The following is a 16,948-nucleotide window of genomic DNA, read 5'->3' as shown; positions in this document are numbered from 1 at the left end:
TAAACCCTGCCAAGCCACAGTGGGAATTTGGAAAGTCGGTAGGGGAACCGATCGGCACGAGATCGCTTGAACGGGGTTGGACTCGGCATCGAAGTTCTGCTGAATACAATATGGTACGCCGGGCTAATTTAATCCACGCGACATGTCGATGACAACGGCTATTAGTATCATGGAAATCTGCCTACTGATCATCATCGACCTTGAAGTTGAATCAGGGTACTCCGTGGGAGCTGATCCTTCAGGAATGAGGATCGAGGGGAGAAAATCTACATGCAGGCTAGACCTGCAGGCGCCAGCCTCCCCGACTGATGATGCCCATAGGCCCAGCTGGTGGATGGAAAATGTCCGCGAAAGCTGGTTTCTCTTGTGAGCTCAAAAGTGAGTTCGCGAGGCCTGCGCTCTAGAGTACCACTACCATATGTCCATTGTCCAGTGGTCCACAGTCCACTGTTGAGTGTTGACTGGCCTGTACCACGAGGGCACGATGCAATGGAGCTGACTTTATAAGCAACGACGCCACCACGAGCGAGGGACAATCGCAAAACATAGGTCAACATAAATCATTGACCATTCAAAAGAAGCTTATCAAAAATTCGCAAGCAATACATGGGCGGATGTAACCGGATAACTCACACTCACAGTCTCACAGTCGCCCCCTGTCTCTCAGATATAGTCCAAGTTGACGATCCTGAATCCAAGGGAAGCCCGACTGGCTTCAATTATCCACCACGATCACAGTAAAATTGTCCGCAAGCGGCATCAACTCCGATGATACACACTGCCAACTGGAGCCCGATTTGAAATCAACTTTTGGTCCGGGCGCACTTTTGTTTCGATTCTCCTTCCCTTGAACCTGGTGGAATATCCAACGAGTAACTTCCCGACCACCTCAAATTGGTCTTATGGCTCAATTTCCAGCAGTACCTGAATTGCCGAAAAATGCCAAGGAACCCAATATTTTCACGAGGAACTACATGACTACTGCCTGGAGCGAGCTCCGTCCCGAACTCTGTCTTGGATTGTTTTCTTTTTTTTTTTTTCTGTTTTCGCTTTTCGCTTTCCGGCGTGGAAAACCTCGTGGTCCGTGGGTCAGCGCTCGCGGTGGAGTTCTGAGCAGGATACCTAACTGGAGAAGACCTGTCAAAATTTCCCGACGCGGCCTATATGGAGTGTAGACTCGTGGAGTGTGGACCGAGGATAGCACTACCACTATTAAGGGGACAGGATCGTCCGTCTTCGCTTACGACGTGTCAAAACAGAATGTGCCAGAGAGAGTGGACAGCTCATTTCACACCTGATCTGAAGTTCGCTGTCGTGGACTTTCATTGGTTGACACGACCTCCATATCGTTGGAAGAACCTGGAATTTCCCATCCCTTGACTGTACATTTGTACAGTCCTACAGTGTTGAGTGTACAACTGTACACAGTCAAAGACTTCACTCTTCACCTGATGGAGGAAAAACCTTATCTGATCTGGTGACAGAGGCATCATTGAAGTGGAGTTGTGTTTCCGTAGAAAATCCTTCGTCCGTCGGGAGAGGTGCGAGAGGGATGAGCTTCATATTCAGCGACGAGTGTCGTGATCGTCGCCTGTTTCCGTCTTTCCCAACATGATAGCAGAGACTCTATATTCCAGTCCGTCGAAAGTAAAGCCGTTGAAAAGGTTAACTTTACCATGACGGAAGGCTTGCACTGCCACGAGCATACATTCCGAAAGGATTTTTGACAGGTGGGCTGGTCGGTTGAACATTTCCGGTTTCAACCATTGACCGCACGGGGGGTGGAGCAATCAAAATAAGGAGCAAGCAATCCATTGTTACGTGTCTGCTTGATGCCCATGCCCTTGTGCCGAAGTAATTTGGAAGTTGGAAAATAAGGTAGTCAACGCTTTTCAGGATGGGACCGACTTGCACCGTACATACCCACTTCCGTTGACTGGAAGCGGAGCAGAGTATTCAACAATGCACCAAGTGATGGTAGTAGTAGCTTTTGCTGATCTGTCTGGATGTCAATACATAGTCAATCGTCTGGGCTGGCGTCGCTCGAGGGAGTCGAGGCCGAGGTCAATTTCTTAAGGTAGTGAGTGCTACTACCTAGGCGGTAGGCGTTTTTCCGGCTTCCATTCCACATGCATTGGTCAGTTCGAGTATGTGAAATTTCACGTGGCTTGCCTCATATCGATATATACTACCCATGTGGCGAGGAAGTTTCTGCACGATATGTCTTTCGTCACATGCTCGGGCACATGTCTAGATGAAGGCCTTCCATCATTGTCTGGAAGACTTAACAGAACGATCACTCGATCAAAATTCCCGGATACACTTTCATTCATCCCTGATTGAGAAGCATCTGCAGTGGAGGGCGTCACTCGTCTGATCTAAGTAGGTAGTAGGTGTGGGCATCTATGTAGTAGCTTCGACCCGATCCGTTGACGGATATAGTTTTGACCTTGGCTCCGCCCGAGATGTCTGGGGTCAGGTCTGCCTCCCTGATATCTTATTCCAGCTTGTATCATTCAAGAATCACCTACTGGAGGTAGGTTTACAGCTCATTGTAGATCGAGCATATTTATGATCGAAATGTACTCGGGGAATACGGAATACCTGATCGACTTATCACCTGTTGTTTAGAGCATTGCACCGATATCATAACGAGCGAATTTGTTTTGTGGGCATCAAGATTGACTCGAGCGTTGCTGGTGGAATGGTTGAAGCATCGGACTCTCGTTGACGGAGGCCTTCGTCTTGGGTTGAAAGTGCTCGACGGATTGAAGTAATGCCCATTGCCTACTACCTAGGTAGGTGGGAGAGCCGGACTGCGCTCTCAATTGACTTTCTTTCTCTACCTGTAAGATCCTGTGCATCTACTTTTGCTTGAATTGTCGCCCAGATAAACCTGGTAAGAAGCAATAGAGGGATTTTATCAATGCATGGGCGCCCGGTAAATGATTGTCGAAGCATGAATAGTAGGAAGTTGTTTTGGACTACCAACGGGCAGATATTCTTGCGACACCAACCACGTGGGTAGGTGACAGTTCACATGGGATGGATGATAACTATATCAACCTTAGATCCATATATAGCTATGCGAGCAACCCACACGGTTCATCAGGCTCCAGGTTCAAGCTTATACAGATGGTTCATTGTCACCTGCATATCTCCCCCAGCCGATAATGAACACTGGAATCTGCACTGCCGAGCCCGGGGGTGTGCTTGGCCGGATATGCTATTGGCCGAAATATGGAAGAGAACTTCTAAACAAGGCCCTTCATGATCCTTCGTTGACATCATGGGGTGTTTGAGCTGGGGTTCGAAGCACAAATTCACCATCTAGTCGCATCCTTACTCCTTGGTCTGTGAGCGATCGCTGATACATTCCAGTATGGTGCAAGCACCAGACCTGAATCAAGGACATGAGCATGTCAGCAAGGGGACCGGACGGGAGCGGATACGGTAGGTCGCTCTTTCCCCACAGGAGGTAGCGTGCCCGCCGTGACGACCACTCCACCTCGTCGTGCGGAGAAGGTAGCATCCCAGGAGGTTGATCTTACCATCTTCCTCATACACCAAAGACACAGAGAGGCTCAATCTGGTATATCACCGATACTTGATTCCAGATAAGACTTCAAATTGACATTCGAAGCGCTGCGTGGCAATGATGGTGCAGCCACCTCACAGGTATGTTTGTCTGACACATCGACGGTCACTTGAAAGGGCCTGGAGGCCAACATCGAATCATGCAGCAACGGAACCAAGGAGGGAATGAACTATATGGGTAGTGTGGAGCTGGAGGGAGAAGAGGCGTATGGCCATGAGGATGGCTATCTCGTGGACAAAGGCTTTGTGCAAGGAGCGGGTGCACCTCGCCGTTGTTGCAAACAAAGATCCCGGCTGCGCGTGGCTAAGAGGGTCGGCGCGATCGGCTGTATTGGCCTTCTTGCCTACGCTTTCCTCCAGAGCTTCTATGGTAAGCGAAGAATTTCCCATACCTCGCCAGTGAAAATGATTAAGTTGACACCATCGGAAAGGTACACCCGACGTCGCCAATGGCACACCTAGCGGATCCCCAGAGTCGTCCCAAGCCATCTGCCAGACCCCCGAGTGCGTTCACGCGGCCTCGGAGATTCTATACAGCCTTGACCCGAATTATAAGGACATTGATCCCTGCACAAACTTTGATCAGTATGTCTGTGGAGGTTGGCGGGAACGCCATGACATGCGCGCCGATCAGGGCTCAATCTTCGCCGGAACGATCATGGTTGAAAACTCTCAGACGAGACTCCGCCATATCCTGGAGCGCTCAGATGCCCCTGCGAAAGAAGATGCCGAGAATTTCGGCAAGTTGAAGGCTGGATACGAGGCCTGCTTGAACGAGTCCGCAATCAGAGACCGCGGCATCAAGCCTCTGACTAACCTGCTAGGCAAACTGCAAGATGTGTATTCAGTGGGAAAGACTGATTACCCGACATCTCATGCCGAATTGACTGATGCCATCATTTTCCTCATGAAATCCGGTGCCGAGGCCTTCGTCTCCCCTGGGGTTTCTGTAAGTCTTTCCATCGACACAGCTATGCCTGAAACCAGGTCCTTGATGAGCACAAAACTGACTGGCACAGCCTGATGATCGTGACCCTGATAATGTGACGATCTTTGTGTCACCGCCCCGACGGATTGGTCTTCCTGCCAGGGAATACTACAACAACACGGAAACGGTAGCTGACTACACCGATGCTCTGAAACTCGTTCTCAAAAACTTCGGCGGCAACAACAAGATCGCCAAGGAGATTGTCGCCCTTGAGAAACAGCTTGCCGACATCACACCAGACACTGCCGCACAAGAAGACATCACCAAGTATTACAACCCCCGTAGCATTAAGGAGACGGAGGCTATGCTTCCTGAGATCTCTTTTCAGAGCATCATCAAGAATTTTGCTCCTCGTGACTTCAAGACTGACCGCTTGATTGTCGGTTCTCCATCATATATGAAGAAGTTGTCTGCGATTCTGCACGACACTTCGCGCGAGACCGTCTCATTCTTCCTGCAGTGGAAGCTCATTCAAACGTACTCGGACTCTATCGAAGATGAAGCGATTGCCCCTCTTCGGCGCTTCAACAATAAATTGGCCGGAAAGGACCCTCAGGCGACTGAGGAAAGATGGCGCAAGTGCATCGACCATTTAGATTCTTCTCTCGGATGGAGCATCAGTCGATTCTACGTTCTCGACTCTTTCTCGGAAGAGTCGAAGCAACTGGGGGACCAGATCATAACCGATATCAAGGAGAGATTTTCCTTTACGCTGACGCAAACTCCATGGATGTCACCCGATGTGCGAAAGCTGGGCATCGAGAAAGTGCAGAACATTGTGCAGAAGATCGGATACCCAACCAAAAGCCCGAATGTCTTAGATGCGGGTGATGTTGAGAAGTACTACGAATCATTGAAGATCTCTCGCGACAACCTCTTTGAGAATGAACTTGCCGTGGCACAATTTGATCTCGAGAGAGAGTGGTCCAAATTGGGCAAACCCACCGATCGAGACGAATGGGATATGAGTGCGCCCACGGTCAATGCCTACTACAACCCTCCCGGAAATGAGATTGTGTTCCCAGCTGGCATCATGCAACCGCCAGTGTTCTTTGGCCCGGATGCGCCGTTGTACCTCGCATACGGAGCGTTCGGCGCTGTTAGTGGCCATGAGCTTTCCCACGGTCAGTCAAGAACTCTAATGATCCAAGGATCGGATCCTAAACTGTCTCTTATGATATTTTACTGACTTGAAACCAGCTTTCGACTCAACTGGTCGACACTACGACGAAACAGGCAACTATACCAACTGGTGGGACGATGAGACCGTCAAGGCCTTCGAGGACCGCGCCCAATGCTTTGTGGACCAATATTCGGCTTTCACAGTCGAAGGTCCTGGAGACAAGGTGCTCCATGTCAATGGTCGATTGACCCTGGGTGAGAACATTGCCGATGCTGGTGGTCTCACGGCCGCCTACCATGCTTGGAAGAAGCGCGACAGCTCGAAACCCGATCCTGCTCTGCCGGGGTTAGACGGCTTCAGCAAGGAGCAGCTGTTCTTCATTTCTTATAGCAACTGGTGGTGTGGTAAAACCACCAAACAGGCGGCTGAACAGGCAATCTATAACGACCCCCACGCGCCCAAATCGGCACGCATTATTGTGAGTTTTGATCACTCGTTATCCAGCAACGACCCCATCACTAATCGCCGAGACATAGGAAACCATGGCAAATTCAAGGGAATTCAAGGACGCTTTCAGCTGCCCTGACAAGAAGCCCGTCTGCAAGATTTGGTAGCGGAGGATGTGTGAATGAGCCTGTTGGTTTCTCGAATGTCGTGTCTTGCCGCCACTGCAGTCGACGATACTGCCGAGGGTTCTGATTTTGGAGTCTTGTGTCTTTATTTCGTTTGGTAATTCATGGCTTCCAGAAGATCATTTTCTCTACGTCCGAATAATGGGTTCCAAGCTTAGAGGCGCTGGTTGGTAGCCCAAGTGTGGGTGGAAGTCCGTAAGAAGGGGTGTGTAACGCAATTTTCTTCATCGTAGGGCTCTACATCGCTGTCCTTATCTGACCTAACTCATCAGGTCCTCTCAATACCACCTGGGGTGTTTTGCTAACCTCGGTTGATTTTTGCCTTGACAATTAAGCAACAACTCAAGTGTCTTTGGGCCGAACGCGTGCTGATCCGATGAGATTCCCGAATTAGGAGACCTGCATACCGAGGCTTCATCACTATGTGAGAGATCACCAGTGTCTGAGGCGGCTGATCAAGGGCCCCTCGAATGGAACTGGAGCCATCAGCGCATATTGCACCGCTGCTGGAGAAAGCTCGAGGATCTCCCGAATTGGGTTTCAAGAGAAGTAGTAAATCAAATGGACCATTTCATCGTATGATCCGAGTTCATCATAACTGTACTTTTGTTCCGTCGAAATGGATGTTGACGGGCCGGCTGCAAGCTTGATCTTTTGTCAAGTTTCTGCTAAAACTGCCCATTGTACTCTTGTGCTCATGTGCTGGATCCCACGCTTTGATCTTGTTGATGACGGTCTCAGATGGTGATTCTCTAGCTCTGTGCAAGTGGTCATTTTCTGGTTAGCAGAGACTGCCGCCTAGGTCCCGATACTTTATGACCTACTACCCAGCACCCAGTACCACTACCTATCATGATAGTATCGAGAATCAAATACAGCCGTCGGGTCTCCTTGGCGACTGTCTGGAGGAGCCCATCTAAAACGGTTGTTTGGAGATCCTTGCGCCCATTGAACCAACAGTGAGAGATCGTACGAGTCCCCGATCATTAAAAACGGGCCTTGAGGAAAATTAGCAATTGCACACCAGAAGGAAAAGCGCTTCGATAACGAACTGAATTCCAAGCCTTGCCGACATAAGCACAAGCGGCGTAGATACGCCATACGGTAGATATGGACGTTGTAGGATATACACTATCACGTGAAAGGCGCCATCCTGTAAGCCATCGCGAATCGAGAAAAAAAAAAAAAGGCACCGGGCGGAGATTGCGGGCCCGTAATCGCAAGACACTAATTTAACGGATCGCGAAGATGCTCCACAGAACCCCATATGTAGAATATTAACGCCAGGCTACTTTGAGACAGCAATCTTGATCGGGCACACCTCCCGCCTCCTTTTCTCCTGTGGCGCCCGGCCCCAGCAGGGCCAGCACTCGAAGCACATGTCGCGAAGAAGAAATACAACCTCCACTTCAAGGGTGGTGGATGTGCGCGTGGGGTGTACGGCTTCTGGACAGGTCGTACAAAGCTTCGCGATAGCTAGGCAAGGCGTCGTCGGGAGATATTGATCATCTCCGGGGTGAGGGTAGCCTCGGTGCAGGGTGTCAACATGATTCGTTCGGGATGGATCTTGAGGTATGCATATGGCATGCGCCTCGCGAGGAATCAAGCGGGATGGATAGGGTTTGTTCGCGTCGGTACTTTGGGATTTGGATCGATCATATCAATTGGAACGGGAAGTGATGGGATACGTCGACTGGGGTTTAGTAGGACGGTTAGCACTGAGCACTGAGTACAGTGTAGTGACTCTACTAGAGTCACTCTAGTGAGTACTGAGTAGTATGATATGTGTCTGAACATTAGAAGGATAGTAAGATCGATCAGTCATTCAATCATGGATCTGAGTAGACGCTGCTTAATCTGACATTCTGTGGATGCACAGTAGATGACCGAGTCCTTTCCTGCGTAGCATCCATCTTCATTTCACTGAACCGTAGGGGAAGTCATCTTTGCCTGGTCGCGGTGGAGAGGTGGGAATTTTTTTTCCCCCGGTTGGACCTTGGTCTTTTGGCACGGTATACCTGCACGTATGTATATTTCCATCGGTAGTGGTAGTATAGTAGCAACCTAGTGGCTGGGGAGAAAAGCGTCAGCTTGATTGAAATAATGTAGTGGAGACCTGATTATTGTTTAACGGCGCCAGTTGTTCCGACTAATGAGTTGACCTCTCCTCCCCCTTCAAGGGCGCCTTAATGGATGGATCCACGAAAGCAAAAGTACCGGTTGATTTTCAAGGCTGAAGGGGCCCCGGGAGTGTAGACGGCGGAGACCGCTGCTAGATATTGATGTGTCTGTGTAAGCTTCGTGCAGATTTGAATACCACACATCCCAGAAGGTACTACAGTAGGATTGGGAGTACGTGTAGTAGGTTACTTGGAGTTGGTTGTGGGAGTCAGTTAGTTACAAGGTAGAAGTTATGTAGTTGGTAGGTAGTGTGGTACTACTGACGAAGCTGAATGGATGGACCACAGGAGCGAATCGGGACCTTGTCCCCTTCTCGATTTACTTTTGTTGGCTTCAATCCTTATCCGACGCGGCATGGATGTCATGCCGTGACAGATAGAGTGGCTGGAATTTTGGTGTCGCGATCGATCGAGTCCAAGTCCCAGGGGGAGAAATAATTGTCATGTCCTGTGGTCGACCGAGCAATGGAGAGTCCCCCTGAGGCGCCAAAACATCCTCTTTGGACGGAACCACATATGGAAGTATGTAGAGGGCTAGTGGAATTCGGGTATTGAGTGATCATATCCAGTAATCTACAGTACTGCCTACCAATCAGTAGAGGATAGGAGATAGGACAGTATTGTAATACAATATCGTATGTTATATACTACTATATGGTGCCTCACATTCTGCATGACATCCAGGAAGATCAAGGAAGATTACCTAGATAACGTAGCTGCTGGAGATAGGAGCTCCCATGAGTCCATCACATTCATCGGCTGTCGGCATAGTCGCAGTATGTGACTTGGAGCATCCATGGATGGATCCTCGCAATGACTTACTAATCAATACTGTATCTGGATTCGATATTCAGTATTCGAATAAATCGAATCACCACGCAGAATCTGGTACCATCATCAAGCATGGACTGGTCGTCTTCCTTGTCCTTCAGTCTATCGACGGAATGGATCAAGATCTGAGGAGCAAAGCGATCTCAGATAGAACAATGCAACAAGTACTGCTGGCTAGTCATGCTGATGGTCACCCTCGCTCATTTCAGAACGCAGGCGAATTGAACAGAATGAGGAGGTTCTTCGTCGTACATGATGGAGGGCCAGAATCAGATGGGATGTGCCGGCAATGACGCAGTTGCTGGACACCGCCCGAGGGTCACTCGAGAAGCTTGTGGCTTGCTTGGCATTCCGGATCACGGGGGGTGATCCGTCGGGGGTTGGGTGGTCGATTTGGGTTGAATTCCTGTTCTGGACAACTACAGTCGTGAGTAGGTACCTGGGTACTGTGTACACGGTACACCACCTCGGCACCTCCAGCCACGACCCTCGTAGGTGTCTGTACTTGACGACGGTTAAGGGATGGGAACTTGCAAGTCGGGTTGTACGGTACGGGACATCCGGCATAGCAGCGAAGCAGACGAAGATCGAAAAAATATGCGAATGGAGGCCTTCCTAAAAATGTGACATTTGACACTCGCCTCAATTCCAGGGTCCCCCCTTTTTTCAGTGGACGTTGACCTGATCCCAAGGGGACATCATCGTCACTCCCCCCTGTTTCGAACTTTGAACTTAACCTAATACGGCATCTCTAATTTGGTCCCCTTTTGGGCTGGGACGGCAAGCAACCATCTTCGAGGAAGATGCTCGGAGGGATGAGGGATGAGAGATGAGGGATGAGTTGGGTAGTCGTAGATCTTTCATATCTTTTCATGTCTACTTCGACAGATCATACTACTGCAGTCCTGTAGGAGTAGGACGGTAGTGGAACACTGACGACAAAACTACACTCGTAGCCGCGGTGATATGATCTGACATTTAAAGTGTCGACTCACCGACTGCCGGTCCCACCGGTCAGGTGGTGATTGAACCACGGAACCGACGAGCCCCGTTTCTGGCTTCCAAAGTACCTGAAACCTTAGGGACTCAATCCCGGCACGAAGGTTGGGCCAGCGACGGAGAAGCACCTCGATGACCGCCCGATGACCGTCCCCAGCGTTCGCACTTTGCAGTTTGCAGTTCGCAGTTCGCACCCGCCGTACTGGCGCCGTTCCCCAATCTCCACTTGGTTCCATCGCCCGGTTGAGCATGTCGAGTCTCCCTTTCGAGGTCCCCCAAAAAGAACAAAAAAACTTGATCCCCATGACATCGTGTCTCCCTACCCGTTCCAGCCTCGAGAGCCGCCACAGTCCACAGTCCACAGTCCACAGTCCACAGTCCACAGTCCACAGTCCACAGTAACCCATAATCCATAATCCATAATCACAACATCTGCTCCAAAACATCGACCCAGATGGTCATGTCGTGCAGGCGTCATCTCCGATCCCGACCTGGGCTGATGCGTTCCTAGCCATACTGATCTTCGAAACAATCCTCCTCCTTGGTCCCCCCCCCCCCCCCCAGCCTTCTCCGCCCTAACGTCGCCGCACCCCCCCCCCCCCCCGATCGCGTGGGTAAACCTTGGGAGTTCTCTTCGCGCCTGACGCGACGCCCCGACTCACTGCACCCCGAGAGTTGCGGTGAGTCGTTCACCAGAGACATGGTCATGGACTCGTTCCCCTCCATGATCGCTTCGCCCACCCATGCCCATGCCCATGCCCATGCCCATGCCCATGCCCGAACGAAATCCGCGGAATCGCAAATCCGCATCGAAGAGCTCCCCAGCGGAGACCATGTTCGTTCGCGCAGCCTCGCCAACAAGGCCACCACCCCCCTTCGTCGTGCCAACACTGTAGCCCAGACCGGGCATGCGTTAAAAAGAAACCTCGAGCTCAAGGCGACACGAGAGAAGACCGCAATTGCCTCGGGAATCCGTGCTAAAGATAGTCACGAAATCCTCCGCAATGCCGCAATACAACGGTCCAAGACGCAGGCTCACCGGACTCCACGGGAGGGACGTGCTGCTGGGCGCAAGGTGGGCCATTTCACAGTTGGAAGCGTCGGTCAGAATGGGAAAATCTTTCTCAGGTACGAACTGAACCTCTGCATGGCCTGGGATCGCATTGCGTGGGCTCGTCAATCGATCATGCCCTCGTCCTCCATGGCCCGAAAGTCAATTGCTAATCTCTCCATCTGCACGCCGCCAGACCGATTGCAAATCCACCGCGGAAGGATCCCTCGGCATCGCCCTTGTCGTCTCTGGATCAAGTGACCAGTCTGCGTCCCCAGCCGCAACCACACGCGCGAGAGCGAGACGACCCGTCACGCTGGTCGAGTTCGCAGCTGTCTGAACTTCGTCCACGCGGCCACGGTAACGAAAGCGACTCGGTCTACTCGCAGGAGCCCAGGCCGGAATCAGCCAGCTTTCACCGTCATCGCGCAAACTCCTTCTCCACCATCTCCGAACAGCAGTCGCTATCCGGCGCGGGAAACCGGGGGGAATTTCGCATTGTGATCGATCGGCCTGAAGACCGTCCTCGGTCTGCCGGCGAAAACCTGGGGAGCGCAGCGCTGGAAGTGCCCATCCCTCATTATAGACTGGGGTCTCCACGCTTCAACGCCGAAGGCAGTGCCATCCTGCAAAGTTCCCTCTACACGCGCACCTCCATGTCCGACAATTTCCGCAATTCCACGCATTTGGGGGGCATGACGGATGTCATCCCTCCCCATGCCCGGAGCGGTTATATGAGGGAATCCTTTTCACAACATCGTCCCTCCTTCGCGGTCTCCCTCTTCTCGGGGACCGGGGCCATCGATCTCAGCCGAGCGTCGCCCGCACCCCGGAACTCAATAGTCCACGAATTCCAGGGACCCGTCGATGCCGCGATCTATGAGACCCTGGTGACGGACATGGACTCGGATGCGGTGGTGCGCTATGTCCCCGGCACGAAAGATATAAGCGCGGCAACTCCGGCGCGCATCGTTGCCCAAATATCTTCCGAGTCGTTCATGGACTACGAGTTGGTGTCGGATTTCTTCCTCACCTTCCGTTCATACCTTTCTCCATGTCATTTGCTGGCGCTTTTACTCGCCCGTTTGGAATGGGCCATCAACCGCCTGCAAGAGGACGGGCGTATCATTCGCATTCGAACGTTTGCCGCTCTTCGTCACTGGATCCTCAACTACTTTGTCGATGACTTTGTCGTCAACTACAATCTTCGCAGCCACTTCTGTGCCACCATCAATGCGCTCTACACAACCGTCAGATCCAGAAAAAGCGGAGGCACCAGTGATTTGAAGATTCTCATCGATTTGAAACGATGCTGGAATGGCAAATGCGCGGTCTACTGGTCCGGCACTGATCTCAGTCGAGCCTACAATGACCCCGATACTCCTATTGCCCCAGGCAGCGTGGAGATTGACCTCAAGTCTGCGGGCTCGCTATACGCGACGGTCCCGCCTCTTGACTCTGACCCTTCTTCCGAGACAAAATTCCGCGATAGTTTGCCTAGCTCTGCCCATCACGAAAGAACTCACTCGGCAGCTACCGCACAGAGCGTGCCTTTTTCCTCCAGAAGCGAAACGAGCATCGTCGCGCTGTCTTGCTCATTGCCCCCCAAGTCTCCCCGGCGCATGTCGATCCCTTATTCAAAGAGCAAAGCTCCCCGTCCGGTACCTCTGCATACCACCGCTCCCTCTGAAAATGCCCCCTCGTCGCCAAAAGTCCCACGACATCCGTTCCACGGCCATGCGCATAAAAGGAGCGGAAGCTTCTCTGATTCGGTGCGTGACGATCGTGTCCCGGTGTTTGGCACAGAACCTGGGTCTGTCAATCACGCGCCTAGAGAACTCTTGGACCCTGTCAGCTTCATTCGCGGAGGCCTCTACCCCCCGATTGAGTCATACATGACCATGATGGCGCCTGACTCGCCTCCCCTGGCGCCGCCATCTCATGCTTCGAATCAGGATCGTCGAAGCATTCCAGATGCTGGTGCTCGCACGGGCTCGTCCAACTCTGGAGTGCGAACCATAATCGGATCAATCAAGCGAGTTCTGCATACGAGGAACGGTGGCCAGAGTGTCTCAGGCCGCGTCACAAATGCAGCTGATGCGATCTCGCTCCCTTCTCGTGGAAGAATTTCCGCCATCCCGAACCACATCGCTCTCGGATCAGATTTCTATCGCGAGAAGAAGATGGCTGCTAGCCCGAAGCGACCAGCTCGGGTTGATACCCTGTGCGAGGAGTCCCTAGTGCAGTATCGTCGAGCCCTCAGACTCCATGACGATCACGAGGAGGCGACCCCACGCCCGGCCACGTCGGGTGCTCTGGATGGAGTGGCCGAGGTTCAGTCCCCTGAGGAGGCGCCTGCAAACCACCTCGAGGTCTCGGAAGCAGAAAAATCCAAAGTCGAGAGTGAGATTACAACTGGAAGCGGATCTATCGTGATTGTTGATGACACAGGGTTTGAATTTCCTTCCATGTCAGGAGCATTGGGAGATAGCGAATCTCAGAGTGAAAATCACGTCGAGAACGGCGTGATCGTCCTCCCAAGTACCCCCACAAGGTTATCTGGAGACTCGATACCACAGGATGATAAATGTACCGTGCCGGTCTATTACAACGACAATGGCGTGGAACCGAACAGCCACCGCCCTGCCTCGCCAAACCCTCTCAGCCCGGTATCTGTGAGACGGTCGTCCTCTGTGGAAAGACAAGCTACTCCTACCAAGCGAATGTCTCTGTCACTGCGTCTTCGGAAATACGCCTCTTTCCAGAGCGGAATCTCCAAGCATCGACTGTCCCTGGCCAGCATGACAAGTAAGTCTCACGGCGGCTCCATGTTTGCCCAGGAGCACTCAGGTATGTCCCTGGGTCCATCGCTTCGTCGCCGGCCCGGGGGCAATTTGCGTCAGATGCAGTTTATCAAGGAACCCGAGTCTGGAGTGGGTCGCAGTTCCATGGCCTCCGAAAGCTCGTATGGGGACTCTTTTGCAGAGTCAGGAGCATCAATCAACTACGCCCCGGAACCCTTGAGAACGGCCCCGAAACCCCCCAAGTCCCGATTTTCTCTGATATCGGTGGGCCCGAACGTCGACATGCAACGGTCTTTTGAAGCAGCCATCGCCCAATTTGCTCGAATTCCCGATGACGATGACGGAGGCATCGAATCAACCTTACTCAAACTCGAGGGCAAATGGAGGGGACCCTCATCTGGGAAAGACCACGAGCGTATTCCAGCTGGAAAGGAGACCACTGTCAGGGTAGGGTGGGATGTCACCTCAAGGCGTCGGCAGACTGAACGATCCGCATATTCCACTGTCGGAGGTAGACTTGCACCCCCTCGACCTTATTCGGAATCTGTGGCAGACTCGGAGGAATCTTACAACTCCATTCCTCTTCTTGAGCGAGGACTCACAGACGATTCCATGAGGCGGCCCGTTGGTCGCCAACATCATCACCCAGAGACCTCTTATGGATCTCCTCTCAGTCTGGTATCAAGCCGGGATACCTCCGAGCTCGTCTCGTCTCACCCTTCCATCCAGATCGTTCAAAAGACGGATAGCATTCAGCGCATTGCCCACGGATCAACACAACCGGGGTCACCTCCGAGCTTGGTCATTGATAAGCGCCAATCTGTCCTATCTTCGGACCAATCCCTCGACCTCGTTGACACCAATGAGTCGACGGGTAGCCGAATGTCAACCGATCTCCGTAGCATCTCTCTATCAGCTGTCGAAATACCTCCCCATCCCCTCGCTCATCCGCCGTCACCTCCAATGACTGTTCAACATCCCAACTCCTTCGGCTCGTCGATTTCCCCTTTGGAGAAAATCCAGTTTCAACCGCAGCCTTTGACGCCAGACACATCTCCCCGGCACGATGAGCAGGGCGAGACTCATCCCAGTGCAAGGAGTCTCCCACAAATGTCAGTCAACGTTCTCTCGAACATGGAGAAAACTCGCCCGCCCCATCTTGATCTGAACCAAGGGGGAGTGGATCATATTCCTTTCGTCCTTGCCTGTGAGTCTCAAATGCTTGCTCAGCAATTGACCCTCGTTGAGATGGCCGCTCTGAGTGAAGTGGATTGGCGTGACTTGGTCGAAATGAAATGGAGCAGTGCCTCTCCATCAATCACCAGCTGGGTAGAATTCCTCTCGACCGAACAGCGTAAAGGCATTGATATAGTCGCCGGCCGCTTCAACCTCATGGTGAAATGGGTTATCTCAGAGATCGTTCTGACACTTGATATTCATGAGCGAGCCCGCACCATTGTCAAGTTCATCCATACCGCTGCACATGCCCGGCGTATGTGCAACTACGTCACCATGCTGCAGATTGCAATCGCTCTCACTTCATCTGACTCTTCGCGACTGGAGAGAACGTGGAACCTGGTGCCACATGAAGATAAGCGGCTGTTCAGGGACATGGAAAGTCTGATTCAGCCTGTGCGCAATTTCCATGATCTTCGTGTCGAGATGGAGACTGCCAACTTGCAGGAGGGATGCATCCCCTTTATTGGTAAGTGAAGTCTACGCTGAGTCTTTACGAATGGTTTTCTTTTCCTCCTTCCGCCTTCTAACGACCGAAATCACAGGACTCTACATTCACGACTTGACCTATAATGCGCAGAAGCCTGCGCAAGTTCGCAGTCACACCGGAACTCTCTTGGTGAACTTTGAGCGTTATCGCACTGCAGCTCGCATTGTCAAGAGCCTACTTCGCCTCATCGACGCGAGCACCAAGTACCGCTTCGAACCCACCCATGGCATTATTGAACGATGCCTATGGATCGCATCTCTCTCCGATGAAGAAATCTCCCGCCGAAGCAGGGCACTTGAATAAGCCGTCCGGCCACAACTCGATCGTTCCTCACATCAATCACGCTTGACCCCGATTTATCATTGGCTGCGCTTCACCGAATTGGCCAAACACTTTCACTTGCAGCATTCCTTTCGATCAGCTGTTCATCATATGTTTTGTATCTGTAGGCGCGATTCACCTCATTTATCCTTCCATTTGCGTTAGAAGCGAGCGTCTGCATAAGATCATGGGGGCTGGAACTTTGGGACACCTTTTGGTCGGCAGGAAGGCACCGGTTTTTGTTTTATTTCCCTATCATTTTCGTGAATGACTTCACGGCGTATCTGAATACCCCCGACTGTTTTTGCATTTGAGCTGCCATGTGTCTTGGTCACCAACATCCGCCAGGTAGTTTATTTTCCCCTACCAGCTTCGATCTAATTACCTATAGTATACACATCGATTTCAGAGTTCCTAATGTTGTGCAAGCGAAGTCTTACCTTACTTTCCTCATGCCATTTCGTATCCGACGCTCGTTAAGTATCCAGTCAGCCTAACACAAAAATACCCCCAAGGTGCGTCATCAGGCCGCGGAGTTCATTTGAGTTCGGTTGATCTGCCTCGCCGGATAAGGCCCCGACCACCTTTTCTAGTTCCGCCCCCGATCACCGACCTCCGTCACCAGCTGTAGAGGTACCTCTCACCTCCCTACACGTTTCGAACATTTGCGCCCCCGGTACACTGCGCATTTCTTCC

General features: G+C 51.9%; 2 protein-coding genes across 2 annotated transcripts; both read left to right on the top strand.

Moving 5' to 3' along the window:
- Window positions 1-3,655: 3,655 nt before the first annotated feature.
- N7539_001971 (M13 family metallopeptidase) lies at window positions 3,656-6,322 on the top strand (the record flags this gene model as incomplete). The annotated part of the gene is made up of 6 exons (XM_056931574.1): window positions 3,656-3,678; window positions 3,744-3,967; window positions 4,029-4,546; window positions 4,617-5,709; window positions 5,786-6,186; window positions 6,245-6,322. The coding sequence occupies 6 exons, from the start codon at window positions 3,656-3,658 to the stop codon at window positions 6,320-6,322; spliced, it is 2,337 nt and encodes a 778-aa protein (XP_056793605.1).
- Window positions 6,323-11,050: 4,728 nt separating this feature from the next.
- On the top strand, window positions 11,051-16,234 carry N7539_001970 (mitotic regulator LTE1; the record flags this gene model as incomplete). The annotated part of the gene is made up of 3 exons (XM_056931573.1): window positions 11,051-11,478; window positions 11,598-15,910; window positions 15,987-16,234. 3 exons carry the CDS (start codon window positions 11,051-11,053, stop codon window positions 16,232-16,234), a joined length of 4,989 nt encoding a protein of 1,662 aa, XP_056793604.1.
- Between the last annotated feature and the right edge of the window lie 714 nt (window positions 16,235-16,948).

Source organism: Penicillium diatomitis, assembly GCF_028827545.1.
Source record: "Penicillium diatomitis strain IBT 30728 chromosome Unknown utg000002l_segment0_segment0, whole genome shotgun sequence".
Taxonomy (NCBI): domain Eukaryota; kingdom Fungi; phylum Ascomycota; class Eurotiomycetes; order Eurotiales; family Aspergillaceae; genus Penicillium; species Penicillium diatomitis.
Note: the sequence above shows the minus strand (reverse complement) of the source record. Positions and strands in the feature narration are given on the sequence as shown.